Here is a 16,243-nt window from a genome sequence, read left to right as displayed (position 1 = left end):
GGGAGACTTTCTGCAACACAGAAGTTCTGATTGTAGATACCACAAATGAAATGTTTGGGTTTTCCCTTACACACTGCCCTGTTCAATTTTAACATCAGTATATGAAAGGGCAAGTGAGCATCTTTCTAAGGGCAGGTCCTACAATGGCCTCTCTTTTCATTATTGTAACACAAACAAGCAAACTGGAGAGAGAGAGAAAAAAATGCATCTTCTTAACAGACCAGCATTTTCTAAGCAAATGTTTTTCAAAATATGCAAATATTGAGTCTAAATATGCTTGACAGCACTCCTTAATTTAAGCATTTTCAGTGTTGAGAAAAATAATTTAATATACAAGCACTGCCTTTACACATATCATATGAAGGCAGGGAGAAGAAACAACAAGGCAAAAAAAAACCCCAAAAACCCCAAAACCAAAACCCAGTTAGATAAGAAGCACTTCTCAAGGTAAAGAACACCAATAACGTTGAGGCTTTGAAGCAGAAGATGTCCTGAGGACGTGAGAACCTTCTTTCTGGTGAAATAATCAAGCTTCACCACTCGCATGTGCGTGCGTGTGCCCGTGCACCCTTACGCATGTCTAAAAGGGCTTTCATTAACTGCTCATGTTTCTTCACCAAATCCCAAATTTTGTTCTTTTTTTTTCTTCAGGAAAAATAGCAATTACCCAAGTGTATTCTCCTTTAGGTGGCATGCAGCTGTAGCAAAGATTAATTCATTGTCAATTGGACAATGAAATAAAAATTAATTAAAATGACACACAGATGAACAAGTTCAAGCACAAAACCAAAGAACCGGTATTTAGAATTAAATGGATGCCAATTCACATTAGCAAGTTAACATCTTAACATTTAGAAAAATCAAAATGTACTACAGCATTGTTTTAAGGTAAAAAGTGTTTTGCTATTTTGTAGTCACCAAACTTTCGTGCCAATGAGCATGTTTTGTGAGATGAAATATCAGTAAGCAAATAATGCATCTACAGTGTCCAGTGCATATGAAATGGCACTATAATATAAAAATCCATATACTTTTTAGACAAAATTCAATAACACTTAGATATGTATACTTTTTTTTAAATGAAGAAAACTAGAAATAAGTTCTGGGTATGCGTTTCCAGACCTGCCTGGTGTGCCTCAGACTCCTGTGTGAGAACTGGTAACCAGGCAGACCCGTGCCCCCACCCTGGCTTCTCCTGTAGTGGACCTGGGGTGGGACTCCAGGGCCTTTCCTTTAACAAACCGCACGAGTAATTCGGGCCTAGCATGTTTGCGGAACCCCTCCGCTGGAGGACTGGTTGTTACACACCAGAGGTTCTCAACCCTGTCTGCCTATTACAATCACCTCAGAAGTTTTAAAAATGCCCAGGCCATACCCCAGACCAATTAAAGCAGAATCACAAGACATACAATTCAGGTGTCAGCACTTTGTAAAACTCCCTGGGTAATTTGATTTACAACAGAGCCATTGTAATAAAACCCTTATTGAATAATACCAATATTAACATACAAGTTATTTTCTTAAAACATATTAGCAATATTCTGCTGACTAGATTATTTTTAAAGGTGAACAGGAATCATCTGTGCAGTTTTATTATCTAAAAAATACCAAGTTTCGGGGCACCTGGGTGGCTCAGTCGGTTAAGCATCCGGCTTTGGCTCAGGTCATGATCTCATGGTTCATGGGTTCAAGCACCATGTTGGGCTCTGTGCTGAGAGCTAGCTCAGAGCCTGGAGCCTGCTTCAGATTCTGTGTCTCCCTCTCTCTCTGACCCTCCCCTGCTCGCTCTGTCTCTCAAAAATAAATTAAAAAAAATTTTTTTTAAATATCAAGTTTCTACGTTTTAATATAACACAAATTTTTTATTCTGCTTTATGCTCTTGCAATTTGACACTGAAGTAAACTCAAGTAAACTTACAGTTTTAAAAATTATACATCAAAGGGGTAGAAATGATAAGGATATTAGGCTCAACTAGTAGGGAATTCCTCAGGTTTTGCTCTGGGGTGAAAGGGAAAATGCGTCAGATCAGTATGAGCAGTTGATTATCAGATGCTCCAAAAGATAAACACAGATCCGATGGTATATGTTTTTATAGACATTTCCTAGTTTCTTGTTGAATGTTTTGCCTTTTAAAATAATGACAAATTTCCCTTAGATTGAGTGTTAACAGCAGTGACAAAGACAAAACACAATCAAAAGAGAAAGATTCATTTAGATTAGCTGAGCAGAAAGAGAAGATAAAGGCATGCCTATTGTTTGAAAGAACAAGAAAGGAAATGAGAGAACATTCCATTAAGATTATAGAAGTCATAAAATTACTCAAAGCAAAAATGAATGATTCTTTCAATGCTCATATTTAATCAGTAAGTCTAAGTATCTACAAAATGTTCTATATGCAATGACAAGAAATATGGTCCAGATTAGGCTGAAAATACATAATACATCTCAAGGAAGCTGTTAAAAATCTACATTATGATAATTGTTATTTAACTAAAGCACATGCAATATTCTTTCAAAGCTGTCATTTAGCTTTTAAAAGCACTGTGTCTCAAAGTGAAGATTCAATATCTCAGTCAATGTATGTATTTTTTAATTGGCAGCTTATTTTCTAGAAAGCATCAAAATATTAAAAATAAAGCATACAGTCATGCTATTCTCAGTTGCCACTACATTGTGCCATGTTTCATATACCTTTCATTGATTTCCTCAAACGACTTATGAGGTAATGAGAGAGAGGGAGAGAGAGAAAGAGAGAGAGAAACTAATTAACAACAAAATGTAAAACCAACCTAGAGCCTTAGGATTATGCATGTTCTAAAGGCATTACCTTTTAGCTTTTTAGCTTCCCTGAGTCTGTTCTTTTTGGGGGCAACACCCTCCCCACCCCACCCCCCAGCAGCAAGGAAATGAGTCCTCAGAAGGGGTAGGGTGATCTGGGCAGGGTTGGAGGGGGCTTAATTTCCAGTTTTGCTCTACTCTCTATGATAAGCAAGGCCAGCAATGAATTCTTATGCTGCTCCTCTCTACTCATTAACAAATGGCTCAGCTTCCAGAATAGACTTCTCCAAAGCAAGAAAAAGGACTTCTATTTGTTCAATGTGGGATATATACCTAAAATGTAATCAGTAGTTATCTCTGGGTGATACCTTCTCTGTACTTTTCTGTATTTTCCAAACTTTCTAAAGTGGATGTATATTACTTTCATAAGCAGAAAGCAATGCTTTCTTTTTTCCAATTTGTTCCAGAGAGAAAATATTCTCATCAAACAAAGGTAAGGTTCTTGGGGAACACAAAGAACTTTATTAATATTACACTTCACAAGAGGTGCCCAATTTTAAAAGATTAAAGCTTTGCCTTAAAAATAAAGCAACTGAAGGCTTTTCATTCCCCTTTGAGGATGCCATGTCCACCTCAATCAAATTAGTCCTGCCTGGAAATATCTCCGTATCAAAGCTTGACATTATCCCATTTTGCCATGTTCTATCTCCAGACTTCACCTGAGAGCTGGGAGGACTGGGGAACTTTGAAAGGAAAGTCCAGACTCTTCATAACATGGTGCCTTCCTCCAGTATGACATTAGGTGTGGGACTGTCCTCTGGGAAAACACTACTCCTGGTTAATCCTGGTTCCATGGAGAACCAGAAACTTACTGAATGTTCTAGGGAATTAGGAGAGCAAAGAGCTGTGTCTGTGGTGCAATTTGAGAACCACCCAAGGGACTCTCAGGCTACAAGATACTTGTTTGAATTAAGGAATCTGGTCCCCAGGAGGACCCTTGTAAAACCACTGACATGTTACCTGAAAGAGGTATCATATTATGTCAGCCTTTTGCATGCCAAAAGTGTACTGACATGTTATTCTCAGCCATGGTGAGGCTCAGAGGAAATGGTCCCTAGGAGATGTCACTTCAGATTAGGGAGTAGGGGTAGAGAGGACAGGCCCAGAGGCCAGCATGAGGATGCCACGCACTGGGAGATCAGGCTGGCACCCAAAGGGAAGGCATGGCATGAGTAAGGCTTTCAGGCTGCTTTCCTTCTCTCTTAGAAGGTGACCTATCCATGTGACACAGTGAATGGATGATGCCGTGACCTGACTTTCATGTGTCCTTTCAGGTGGATCTGGGTGTTAAGATTTTCAGGATTTTCTGGGCCTTTTCCACAGGCATCAGGCACGTCCTAATAATTTTTCAATGTCAGAATTACATAATCCCGCACAGAAATATAAATGATATAAGTGATCTTAGGGAATACTGAAAGTCTAATTCTAAAAGCTAGACTTGATTGCGTAGAGCAGGTGGAGGGTGTCTAGAGCTGTTTTAATCAGTGCTTACAGTCAGGAAAACGGTCTCGTCGAGCTCCTCTGCTTCGCTCACGATGCTCTCCAGGGTGTCCTTGGCTGTGTCCATGCTCTGCAGAAAGTGGACCATCTGGTCATGTAGGAACTCCATCTTCCTTTTCTTCACTTCCTCAAAGCTCTGGGCTTTCTCATCATACTGTGCTAAAACTTTCTTCATCATCTCCTCATTCTGCTCTTCTAGCTTTTTCTCATTTTTACTACAGTTTTCCTAAAAAACAGATAAAACAACACATACAAGAAGTGCATGTCTTTTTTTCTTTTAGGAGAAACACCAGCCTTTTACAGAATTAAGCTCTGGTGTCTTGATAAGAGGCTCTTAAATTATGGGCACAGTCTAAGTTTCTAACCCACCAAGCCTCTTGGCCATCGTTAGCTTTGCAGTAAAATTCACTGTAAGAGTATATTCTAGAAGGATTTAGTTAACGAAACAAACAAACAAAAAGATATCTGTGTGGAAGGCTTGCCCACCTGCATTCTCACAGGATAAAACTTGAAAATGGTGTCACAGTGAATGAAGGGCCCTGGTTTTTGTTTAGTGCCATTTTCATCACTCCATGAAAATCCTTGTGTGAGGAAGGGAACAACAGGATATTGGACAGGGTGCTACATTAACAAGTGCTCTCTGGGGAGGGGTACAGCTTCCACCACAGTAAGAGAAACTTTATTGCCCATCTGGCAAATCCAGACACCTAACTGTTCTCGCTATGGGACTTAGTGATAAGGTGATCATATAATTTATCATCTAAAATAGATATTTGGTGGGGGGAAGGCATTAGAAATAATTAGCAGGTATTAACCGATCTACAACTGGAGTTAAGCAGACCCGTCTCAAGCAAAGTAGGATGTAGAGTTGCCCTCGTGACAGGAAACCTGTGCGCCAGCCTTCTGCAGGAGTCCTCTACCATGTCTAATTGGCAAGTGAGGATGTCTGGGCCATTTCTGCATATGGATGGAGCACTGTTCCCCCCTGCCTCCACTGAGGAGGGAGTGGGAGCCAGCAGCTAGGAGGGCATGAACTCATCACAGATAGTGGTACCATGAGAGACACCCATCTTTTGTAGGCATTGGACATCAAACATTTCTGCAGAGCTAGCCAGAGAAAGACAGGATGGTGGAGCAAGTAAGAACTCAGATCTGAATTTCAATTTTGGCTCTCAACTTGCTATCAACTTACTATGACCTTGGGTAATAGACTTAACTCTTAAGTTTCAGTTCTTTACCTAGAAAATGGGAACAAATTAATAACAGCTGTTTCATATGGTTATTGTAAGGATTAAATTGGATAAAGCACGCAAAGCATTTGCTGTCATAGTAAACACCCAATAAATGTGTATATGTATTTAAGGGAAAGTCGTTTATCCTTGGAAAGGAAATAGTTTCACTGATTACACACAGATGGAAGACTTTAAGGACCTTCACTTTTAATGGAACAAAACCAACAACAGCAAACCACATATGCACACACAAACCCTAATTCAGATTGTTCTGGCTCAGAGTTATTTCCTTATAATGACAAGAATAAACCAGGTCAAAGTAACTTACCTCGATGGTATTAAAAAAAGATTCTATCTCACTAACAAAGGCTTCAATCCTCAGGGACTTTTCTTGTAAATTGTCTAGAAACTCTGCTAACTGTACCTGCAGAAAAAAATTTAGATATGCTTGGTATGTGACAGTTGAGAAAATAACTTCAACCAGTGAGCTCTAATTTCCTCATAAATTTAGTACATTTGGTAGAGATTTACTATATGACATTCACTAACAAATCAATCTCTAAATTTTCTTTGCTGCTTCATCTAAGTTGACTGTAGATAATTCTGTTATGATATACAACTAGGAGGTTTGTGAGTGAGAGCAATAGAAAGCTTATTTTCTCATGCAAGAGCAAGGAGTTCTTGTTCAGTACATGAATTCAAAGCATACTTGTTTTAGTAAACCATGGATTTTAATTCTTTCTCCTTAGTAAGGCCTGATTTTTAAATTTTTTTAATTATTTTTAAAAAGGATTTATTGTCAAATTGGTTTCCATACAACACCCAGTGCTCATCCCAACAAGTGCCCTTCTCAATGCCCATCACCCATTTTTCCCTCTCCCCCACTCCCCATCAACCCTGTTTGTTCTCAGTATTTTTTAAATAATTTTACTTTTTAATTTTTTTTAACGTTTATTTATTTTTGAGAGACAGAGAAACAAAGCGTGAGCAGGGGAAGGACAGAGGGTCGAGACACGGAATCCAAAGTAGGCTCCAGGCTACAGATCCCTACGTGGGACCAGAACTCATGAACCGCTAGATCATGACCTGAGCTGAAGTCGGCTGCTTAACTGACTGAGCCACCCAGGTGCCCCTGTTCTCAGTACTTAAGAGTCTCTTATAGTTTGCCTCCCTCCATCTCTGTATTCCCTTTTCTCTCCCCCATGGTCTTCTGTTAAGTTTCTCCAGATCCACATATGAGTGAAAACATATGGTATCTGTCTTTCTCTGTCTGACTTATTTCACTTAGCATAACAGCCTCAAGTTCCATCCACATTGCTACAAATGGCCAGACTTCATTAGCCTCAATTTTTTATTTAATTTGAGGTGGGGAGGGGGCAAGGGAGAGAGAGACAGAGAGAGAGAGAGAGAGAGAGAGAGAGAGAGAGAGAGAGAGAGAGAGAGAGAGAGAATGAATCTTAAGCAGGCTCCACACTCAGCATGGAGCCCAACTTGGGGCTTATCCTACAATCTGGGGATCATGATCTGAACCAAAATCAAGAGTAGGACACATAACTGACTGAGCCACCCAAGCACTCCTAAAGCTTCACTTTTTATATCCTGCCTTTTTCATAGATTGCAGACTTTTTGTTGAACTTGTTCAACATATCCAAGTAGTCTCCTCACATTTGTGCCAACGGCCTCAGGTGTGCCTGGATCACCTGACCCTGAAAGGGTGCTCAGAGCGTCACTGAGCCAGAAGTCTAGCATACCAAATGATGGAAACTGTCTACTAAAGAAGCTTAAAGGTTGTAATAATCCTCAAAGTGTTAACATACTGAAGGGGTGAAAGCCAACTAGAAAATGTAGGGGTGATGGGGGAAGATGGTAGCTACTTTAGCTATAGTTATAAACCCTGCTATAATCTCTCCTGCTAAACTTAACAAGTAGCAACATAAATGACAGAGCTTCAGCTGCCTCATTCACTATCCACAAATTGATGGAGAAATTACAAGGATGGAAGCCCTTCTGGATCTGGCCTCTGCTTCCCCCTATAGCTCTTGCCTCTATTCCACAAGCCCTCAGTCTCCAATTACACAAGCCCCATCTTTCCTTGAACTTTTTCTCACCTATATGCCTTTTCATGTGATATCTCCTATCTCTAGAATGTCCTTCATGCTCTTGATTCCTGGAAAAACCTCTATCTTACTGAAGGCTCACCCAAGCTTCACCTTCCCTAACCTTTTCAGTCCTACTCTACCATTTGGCTCACTCCCAAAAGGGTGAGTGTCTCCAAACACTGTGATCCCACAATTGATTTGGGGGATTCATTAGTCCCTCTTCCTTTATTTTTGTTGTCGTTCCCAATGATTAGACAGTTTCCAACATGGAATGGGAGATCAATAAACACTAAGAAGGAAGGAAAGAGTGAAAGAAGAAAATAAGTGGCAAAAGATAAGCCACCACAGTGCGGATGGCCAGAGAGGAGAAGCAAGGGCCTGGATGACCTGTAAAGGCAGTCGCCAGTTCCTGAATAATCACAAATGGCCTGCTCACAAGATGCTAGAGGATTCTCAAGGTATAATTTTTAAAAGTTGCTAACCAACTCATAATCTTCACTGTTGATTTAACGAAACAAAGCAGGTCTCTTTGGCTTTAGTGTACTAGTTTTCCACTTTTTTTGGTCATACTGTTTAGAGAACATCAAAGGGAAAAGCTTTACAATGGTCATAAAGCAGAAGACATATCTCCTTGCTTTTGAACTTTGTTTTAAATTGACAACAGACAGAATTATTTTTTAATTTCTAAAACTCATAGATATAAATAAAATATAATTAAGAAAGCTAAAAAAAATCTAGGCTTTTTGCTGACAGTGCCCAATAGTTCTCAGTTAACTACTACTCACAGAAAAGGGCACATTTTACCAGGGCTAATGCATCCAGAAGCCTGAGATTTTATTTTTTTTTAATTGCCCCATCTTCTACCCCCAAACTTTACCAGGTAAAGTTTCAACAAAATTTCACTGTAGGAAAACATAAGCTATATTAGACAATAGAGAAATTTTAATTTTGTAGGGGAAAAAATGTCAAGATTCTATTATGTCATTTTTTAAATCAAAATGAGCCTAACAATTATTGAACAGTGACCTGATTGAACAGTCATATTGAAAATTGCTACTATTAGCAAGGCACTGGGCCAAGCAATATGGATATACAGTCAAGAGCATAGCTCTGGTATCAGACAGCCCTGGGTACCAATCCTAATCTGTTTTACATGACCTTGAGCAAATCACTTAAAAATATTTGCACCTATTGCATTGTCTGCAAATTGGTGATAATGACAGCACTGTTGTGAGGAGTAAAAGATATCTTGGATATACAGAATTTAACACAGAACCTGGCACATAGTCAGTGCTCAATTCTTGTGATTGCTTGTATTTTAAGATCATTCTGACCAATGTGCTGGAAGATGGTTTGGAGAGACAAGGGTGGGGATTTCAGTTAGAAGGCTACTGAAAGTATGTAAGAATCTCTAAGACTGAATACTTGACTTCCAACAGTATCTCTGAGGAAATAGAGTATTTATAATTACATGCATTAAAGGTATGTGTTGTGACTAGCTTTGTAACATTAAGAATCTACAGATGTAGCCAGAAAGAATGCAAAGATTTTTCACCTTTAATATCAATTTTACCATAAGGAGGAAATACAGGAAAAACCAAAATATAAAATGACCACCTTGAGTTTTTTACAAAACTTGCAATAATATTGCTCAATATAACATAAATGTGTATTTTTAAAGAATAGTAGTGTAGATAGTAGAAAATAAATTGTGTTTTATGCTTAAAAGTACATTTTTCAATTTAAAATCATTTGGCCCTTTCAAATAGTGTTAAGGCCTACTGCATAAGAGAGGACCCCTCAAAGGCAGTGACCCTATGTTATTTACACTGGTGTTGCCAGAACCTAGAAAAATGCCTGGCACGTGGTGTCTACCCAATAAATGTTTGTCAAATTGATCTTAACTAAATGCTTAGGGAAAGAATTCTTAGCTTTCTTTCTAAGCTTTCTATCTAAATATTGGTCATTTTTTAATTGAGAAAATGTTAATTGAAACACGTTAAGTGTATATGTATTATTATGCACTTATATGCTTTAGCTTCTACTTACCTTCACAGCACTTATAGCTGTATCAAGTGTTGCAACTTCATGGTCTTTGTGGGCACCAAACATCTTGTCAACAGCAGAAATTGGGCTTCTGCAAGTGTAACAGTATGTGTCGATCTGAGACTTTTTCAGTTCCTTTTGTTCCTTCTCGGTTGCTAACTCTGATGATAATTGTTCTTGTTCTGTCCTCTCTCTATCTAACTCCTTCTGTTCAGCAGACATACTTTGTTCTACCTCACTCACAAATTCATTTTCACTGATGTGTTCGAAGGATTCCTTTCCTTGAGATAACACATCTTCAGGTGTGGATTCTGAATATAGGTCCTCTGATAAAGTGTCCTGAGCAACCATTTCATAATTCAGGGATTCAGCAAATTCATACTCATCCTGAACAGGGCTATGGCGGAGCCTGTCTTCACTTGGCTCAGGTGGGAATGTTACTTTAGATGCTTCTTGCAGTGTTTCTTGAACACAAGTTACACCAGAGGCAAATTCTTCCTCTGGGAAGGACACTTGTACTGGGACATTCAGACTGACTTCTGGACTTGCATTTTCTGCTTCATTACTCTGACTGCTTGTTTCATTTACTCTCTCCAGGACATGATGGGTGTCTTCAAATGGAATCGCATAGCTTACCTTCTGGGTAACCACTGTGACTTCTTCAGTGATGGGAGTTTTCCCATGCATAACTTCTTTGTCAAGGGGCCCCATGTAGCCTACTGATTCTCCTTCCCCATAAGTAGTTTTCTGCTCCTCTTCCAGACTCTTCTCCCCAAAAATAATTCCAAAACTCCCCAAAATTCCCCCTTCTGCAGCTACTGGTTGGTATGAGTCATCCTTACCAACTGCTTTTTCTTCTAGACCTTGGCCTTGGTCCTTTTGAGTTACAGATGTGTCATGGAGAATGTCATCTTTGAGAATATACTTCTCAAAATATATTCCTGTTCCATCATCAGTGTCAGAGTTCCTGCTTGGAAATGATGCCTCAGAATTCACACTGTCACCTTCAGAAGCTGTTTCCTCTTCCTTCTTTTTCTCCCCAACTGCTTCTTCATACAGATCCTTGTATAAAAATGCGAGTGCAGGTGGCTCCTCCAGAAGTTCAGGATTAATGGCTTTAGTGGTGGTAGGAAATATCTGGGATCGTGACAAAACTCCTTCCTCTGCACTAAACAATGGCATCCCAGGTGACTTTAAGTCCACATCTCTGTTTATGCTCTTCGGAGCATCTCTGTCAGCCGATTGCTGGATATCCAAATGCTTCCGTGTCTCTTGGTGAGATAATTTGCTATCGTCCTTTTTCATCCCATAGAAGCTTTCATCTAACTTCAGCAAGTCATATTCATGTTCCAGAGTACTTGCCTCTGAACTTTCTGGGAAAGAGACAGTGTCTTCTGTAACCTGCTTTGAGAGTTCCATTTCAACATTTAATTTCCATGGAGCTTTCTGCTTTTCTGGGTCTGGGGAGATGTTATAATCAATCAATGTATATTTTTCAAAATAGTCTTCTTCACTGGGAACTGAAGGCTGATTAAAGGTGAAATCATCTGTTTCTGAATCAGTGGGCATCTCCCCTTCTGTGTTAAGAGATGTCTTTTGTTTATTTTCTTGCAATGATATAACTTGATCAGAATCTTCTAACTTACTCTTTAATGTTTTATGGCAAGAGACTGCCTCACTATTGTCATGAAGGGATATTGTTTTAAATGAAGCCTTCTCTTCCAAATATTCTAATTTATCTTGTTCACTTTCTTCCTGATCAACTGAAGAAATAAATGCAGGAGCATGAATATTCAATATCTCACAGCCTTCAGAAATAATACTGAAGGCACTCTTTTGATCTTCTGAAAGTCCAGCTGGCTTACTAGTCATTGTAAAATCTTCATCTTTTACATGCATGTCTTCAGGCTCCTTGGATATTTCTCTAGCAGAAACCATTTTATCAGCATCAGTTGCTGATGCATTCTTTATAAATTGAGCATAGTTGCTGCTTGCTGAAGAGCTTGGTTCATTTACATGGGCATCTTTCACAGCCTCCACGTGGTGCTTTGAAGCAAGAACAGATTGTTTAGACACTTCAGACGTTAGATCTTTAGATGTTTGAATAGTATGGACTGTATGCCTATCTGGAGTCAATTCTGACCATGGCATTTCTTGTTTCTTCACTGTACCAGTTTCTGGATAAGTTGCAGAAACAAGTGTTTGTGATTTCATAGATGACAACAAATATGGTGGGGTTTCTAAGCTCATTGTTTCATCAAAAGGATGACCTAAAATCTTTTCAGATTCTTTAGATGGAGATCCTTGTTTCACACTTTCTTTTGTGATATCTATTAAACCACCTTTTGATGGCTCTGACACTGTGACCTGTTCCTTTTCTTCAATGTGACTTGCCACATCCCTGCTTGACTTTTCCAATATCCGATTTCCTTCCTTAGGTAAAAAGCACTTATCTAATTCTTCATGAGAAGGAAGATCCACTGGAATGGAAGTCTTGGTTTTTTCCGCCAAAACTTTACTTTCTTCTCTTGGATGTGGTTGAGTTCCTACTGCCCTGGTTTCTCTGATTTCTGGGTGAGCCTCCAAGAGCATAGTTTCTGATTTTTCAGTAACAGATAGAGTTTTAACTAATGGAAATGGTTGAGTTTCACCCGAAGAATGACTTAAGGAGATATCTGATTCTTCAGGTATAGACCTGGCTACATTCACAGAATACTGAGTTTCCTGTTGCTTCTTTCCTTCTAAAAGTACTTGTGACTGCTTTTGTTTTTCATTTTTCTCCTCCTCCATAATTGTGTATCTTTCTTTGTGGTCTTCATTTTGAGAGACTTGCTGAAGCACAGCTGCGGCTTTTGATTCTTCCAATTTAATAGGGCTAGATCCACGTGCAATTTGTGTCTTCCCTATTTCATTATCTCTAAATTCTAATGGGGCCGTAGTTTCTTGCTTTTCTGCCAGCACCTTCTTTTCTGCCAAGGAATATGATTTGGTTTCCAAGTTACCTTTCTCCTCAGTTGGGCTTACAGACCTGAGTTTTGTTTCCTTTTCATAAATTTTCAAGGAAGTAGGTTTTTTCATTTCTTTCTTCAGTCTGTCTTCACCCAGATCAATTAAACTGCATTTAGATTCTTCTACTGGCAAAATTATTGTCTCTGGCTTCCCTGATTCCTTCATGATATTTTTACTTGTGAAACTAGATGAAGCTGATTTTGGCTGTTGTGGCACCTTATCCACTGCATCAAATGAAAAGCATAATTTTTCTTTTTGATCACTTCTTGGCTCTTCCTTAAGAATAGAAATATTCCATTTAGATGGAGCAGAAATTTCTGGCTTCTGGGCTCTTTTACTATCAGTGATGTGAAAAGGAACAGCATTTTGCGCTTCTTCCACTATGGATTTCTCACCCACGGGAGAATAAGGTTGAATTTCACGGTGTTCCTCACCATCAGCAGAAGTAACTACTGAGTTTAAATCCATTTTCTCTGAATAATCTAGGATTTCTTTTTTCCCATAATCTTCACTAGACACCTCAAAGTTGGATTGGGGCTGTTGTAAAACATCTACACTTGATAACAATGTAGGTTGTTCTTTAAAGTCTTGGCCTTCACCAGACTTAACTAAAATATCTCTGGATTTTTCAGCAGGTTTAAGCTTTGTCTGTGGTAACAGATGATCAGCTGGTGTCTTGGCTGCATTAAAGTCAGCTGGAGCTGCTCCTTCAGACTTCAGTGTCACAGGCTCTGCTCCTTCTACAGATGGACTTGGCTGAGTTTCTAAATCTTTTTCAGCAACTTTGTCATCTGGAGTGCTTGATCCAAAAAACAAACTGGACATCCAGGATGTGAAAGATAAAATTCCCTTCTTTCCCTTTCCCTCAGAAAGGCCTGGCTCAACTGCCTTTGGCTGCTTAGGCAACTTTTGTGTTGCCTCAGATGGCTCTGTGGATTGAGGATGTTCATTTTCTTGGTTTGAGGAGAGGGGTTTTATTGGTGTGGGTGTTTCCACCTCAGGTGCTGGTTTCCGTCTTTCATTAACATCATCTGCAACCTCTGACTGAATCATTTTTTCTTCTTCTAATGACCTCTCTCCAGGTAAAGGAGATATACTCCTGTGTGCGTCTTTTTTGCTGCTCAATGCATATTCTGCTTCTTCCGCCAGGAAAGGAGCTGCTTTGGCAGGAGAGGGAATAGTTTCTGATTTGATCAGTTCCATTGATGGGTCAGACACTGGCTTCTGGAGAATTCTTTCAGAAGATATGTTGATTTCTTCCTGGCTGCCTTCTTTGCAAGGCCTGGACAATTCTGTGTTTGCTTTTTCCACTATCAAACTTTCACTCTCCATGAAAGAAAAGATCTGCCTCCTCTCTGCTTCTTTTCTCTCTACACTTCCAGTTGGAACTAAAGATTTCAATTTGGGGGCCAGCTTTGTTTCCGCCAAAGAGTAAGTTATAGTTGATAAGGTCTCCAGGTCACCACTGGAGGTATTGAGAGTAGATACTGGCTCTTGTAATGATAAAAGAGATTCTTCAGCAGAATGTGGCAGAACCTGCTTTTTGGTTTCACATGTGTGGTCTTTATCTGGTACAATAGCCTTGAATTGCCCTGTCATCAAATCATTACTGCCAAAGGCACCCAGCTGCACAGATCCTGGTATTCTTTCTTCATGGTGACTTGCCAGATCCCTTTCTGGCTTTTCCAGCACCCAGCTTTCATCCTTTGGAAAAATAAGGGCCTCTTTAATTTGTGTTTCTTTAACATCTGCACGCTCATTTGCTGTAAGTGGTTTTGATTCTTCCAAAGGCAAATTCTCTTTCAGAAATAAAAATTGTTTAACACCCATATCTTGTTTATCTGCAAAAGATGTGCTTACATCAGGTAATTTAACAGCTTGATCTGAATGAAGTGCTTTTCCAGGCTTCTCTTGTTCAGTAAGGAAGTCAGAAGAAACAATCTTTGATAGATCTGTTATACTCTGGGGCACATGGAATGAATTTGGTTGGTCTGTTTCTTCATTTGCTTTCATTTCAATATGTCCTATCACTGGTGTCTTCAAATTTCCTGCTGACAATAATGGGCGTATTTCTTGTTTTTCTCCCTCTTTAACATCAGCTGAATGGTTCAACTTCTCTGATAATCCTTTTAAAGAAAAAGAAGGTATTGGAAGCTCTTTTGGGCTGTCTCCTTCAACTGGAGAGACCAATGCTTCCTTTGACTGTAAGCTGATTACCTTGGGAGAGAAAGATTTAACTTCCTGAGTCTGTGGTTCCTCCCTAAGGTATGATGAAACCTCTGAAATTTCAGGGTAAACTGTAGCTAACACATGACATTCCTTGTTTTCTTCTTTTCCTTCTTCTCTGCTCCTAAGCTCAGGGAGGCTCTTTTCTAAGACCGAATCCTCAGTTTCAGTTATGGGAGATTTTATTTGTTTTGTATCTATGGATCCATCTTGTCCACCTAAACTATGAATAAATTCTGACCCAGTGCTCAGTAATTCTGATACGTGGCATGGCTTGTCTTTCTTTTCAGGTTCCAAAGAGGGCTCTGCTGGAACAAGATCTTGTTTTTCTGACAGGAAATTTCCGTGAGCTGTAGAAGATGGCTCTACTGCCTCTTTATTCTTATCATCTCCAAGGACTGGAGTTAAATCTTCTAATGCTAAATTTTCCAACGCAGGAGAAGAACTTTTCATTTCCTCATTTTTGCCTTTTGGAACGATATGTTTGGGTAATATGTTTTGAGAGGAAAGAAGTTCAGTTTCTTTTTTCTTTACCTCATTACCTTGGTTGAGCGAAAGTACATGTTCAGGCTCTGACACCTCTGAAGCAGGCAGAGAATTTTTTTTCTGTGGTAAAGCCAGTTGTTCAGAGTCCAGGACTATAGAAAATGAAACACCTTGTTCATTTTCCACCTTCTCTTCCTTAGATACATCTGAATGTTGACAAGACAATGCTTTGGTTATTGGCAACCCAGGTTTAACTTCTTCAGTTTCTACCTTGGACAAAGAATGCACTGATACAGAGGATATTCCTGCAGGTGAATCGAATTTAATTTCTTTCTCTGCTTCTGACCAAGCTGGACGTTCAGGTGCAGCAGTTTCAGTGGGAGAAGAACTAATTTTCAGTGCTACCTTTTCTTCTTTAAGAAGTGGATGTTCATCTATCGACTTCACCAGTGGTGGCAAATCACTTTCTAATTCACTCTTTTCTACTTTTGTTAAGACTGGATGTTCTATTCGAGTGGTAAAAGATAAATCTGTTGGGGTTTCTTCTTTTGCTAACTTAGTTAAGCCTGAATCAGGCTTAGTTACAGATGTTGTGGTTATTGAACAACTGGGTTCGATTTCTTTCTTTATTTCTTCCAAAAACTCTGGTGCAGGTGGTTCGTGTTCAGTTTTCTTTTGCACTCGTGGTGGAGCTGAATGCAGCACTCTAGATGTATCAGTTATTTTAGAGTCATGTTTCACTTGTGTTTTCACTGCTGATAAAATCTCAGGTCCAGATAAAGATGTGTCCTTTAGAGGTGAATATG

General features: G+C 39.3%; 1 protein-coding gene across 1 annotated transcript in view; it reads right to left on the bottom strand.

The window, feature by feature from the left end:
* The window catches only part of CMYA5 (cardiomyopathy associated 5), an 87,635-nt gene that overhangs the window by 36,484 nt on the left and 34,908 nt on the right, over positions 1 to 16,243 (bottom strand). Inside the window, exons 3-6 of the mRNA XM_029941222.1 lie at positions 9,720 to 16,238; positions 5,900 to 5,995; positions 4,332 to 4,565; positions 2,693 to 2,715 (exon numbers count right to left, since the gene is read on the bottom strand). Coding sequence (XP_029797082.1) covers positions 2,693 to 2,715; positions 4,332 to 4,565; positions 5,900 to 5,995; positions 9,720 to 16,238 — 6,872 coding nt within the window. The remainder of the gene's footprint in view (positions 1 to 2,692; positions 2,716 to 4,331; positions 4,566 to 5,899; positions 5,996 to 9,719; positions 16,239 to 16,243) is intronic.

Source organism: Suricata suricatta, chromosome 6 (genome assembly GCF_006229205.1).
Source record: "Suricata suricatta isolate VVHF042 chromosome 6, meerkat_22Aug2017_6uvM2_HiC, whole genome shotgun sequence".
In the NCBI taxonomy this organism is placed as follows: domain Eukaryota; kingdom Metazoa; phylum Chordata; class Mammalia; order Carnivora; family Herpestidae; genus Suricata; species Suricata suricatta.
This window is presented reverse-complemented; position numbering and strand designations above follow the sequence as displayed.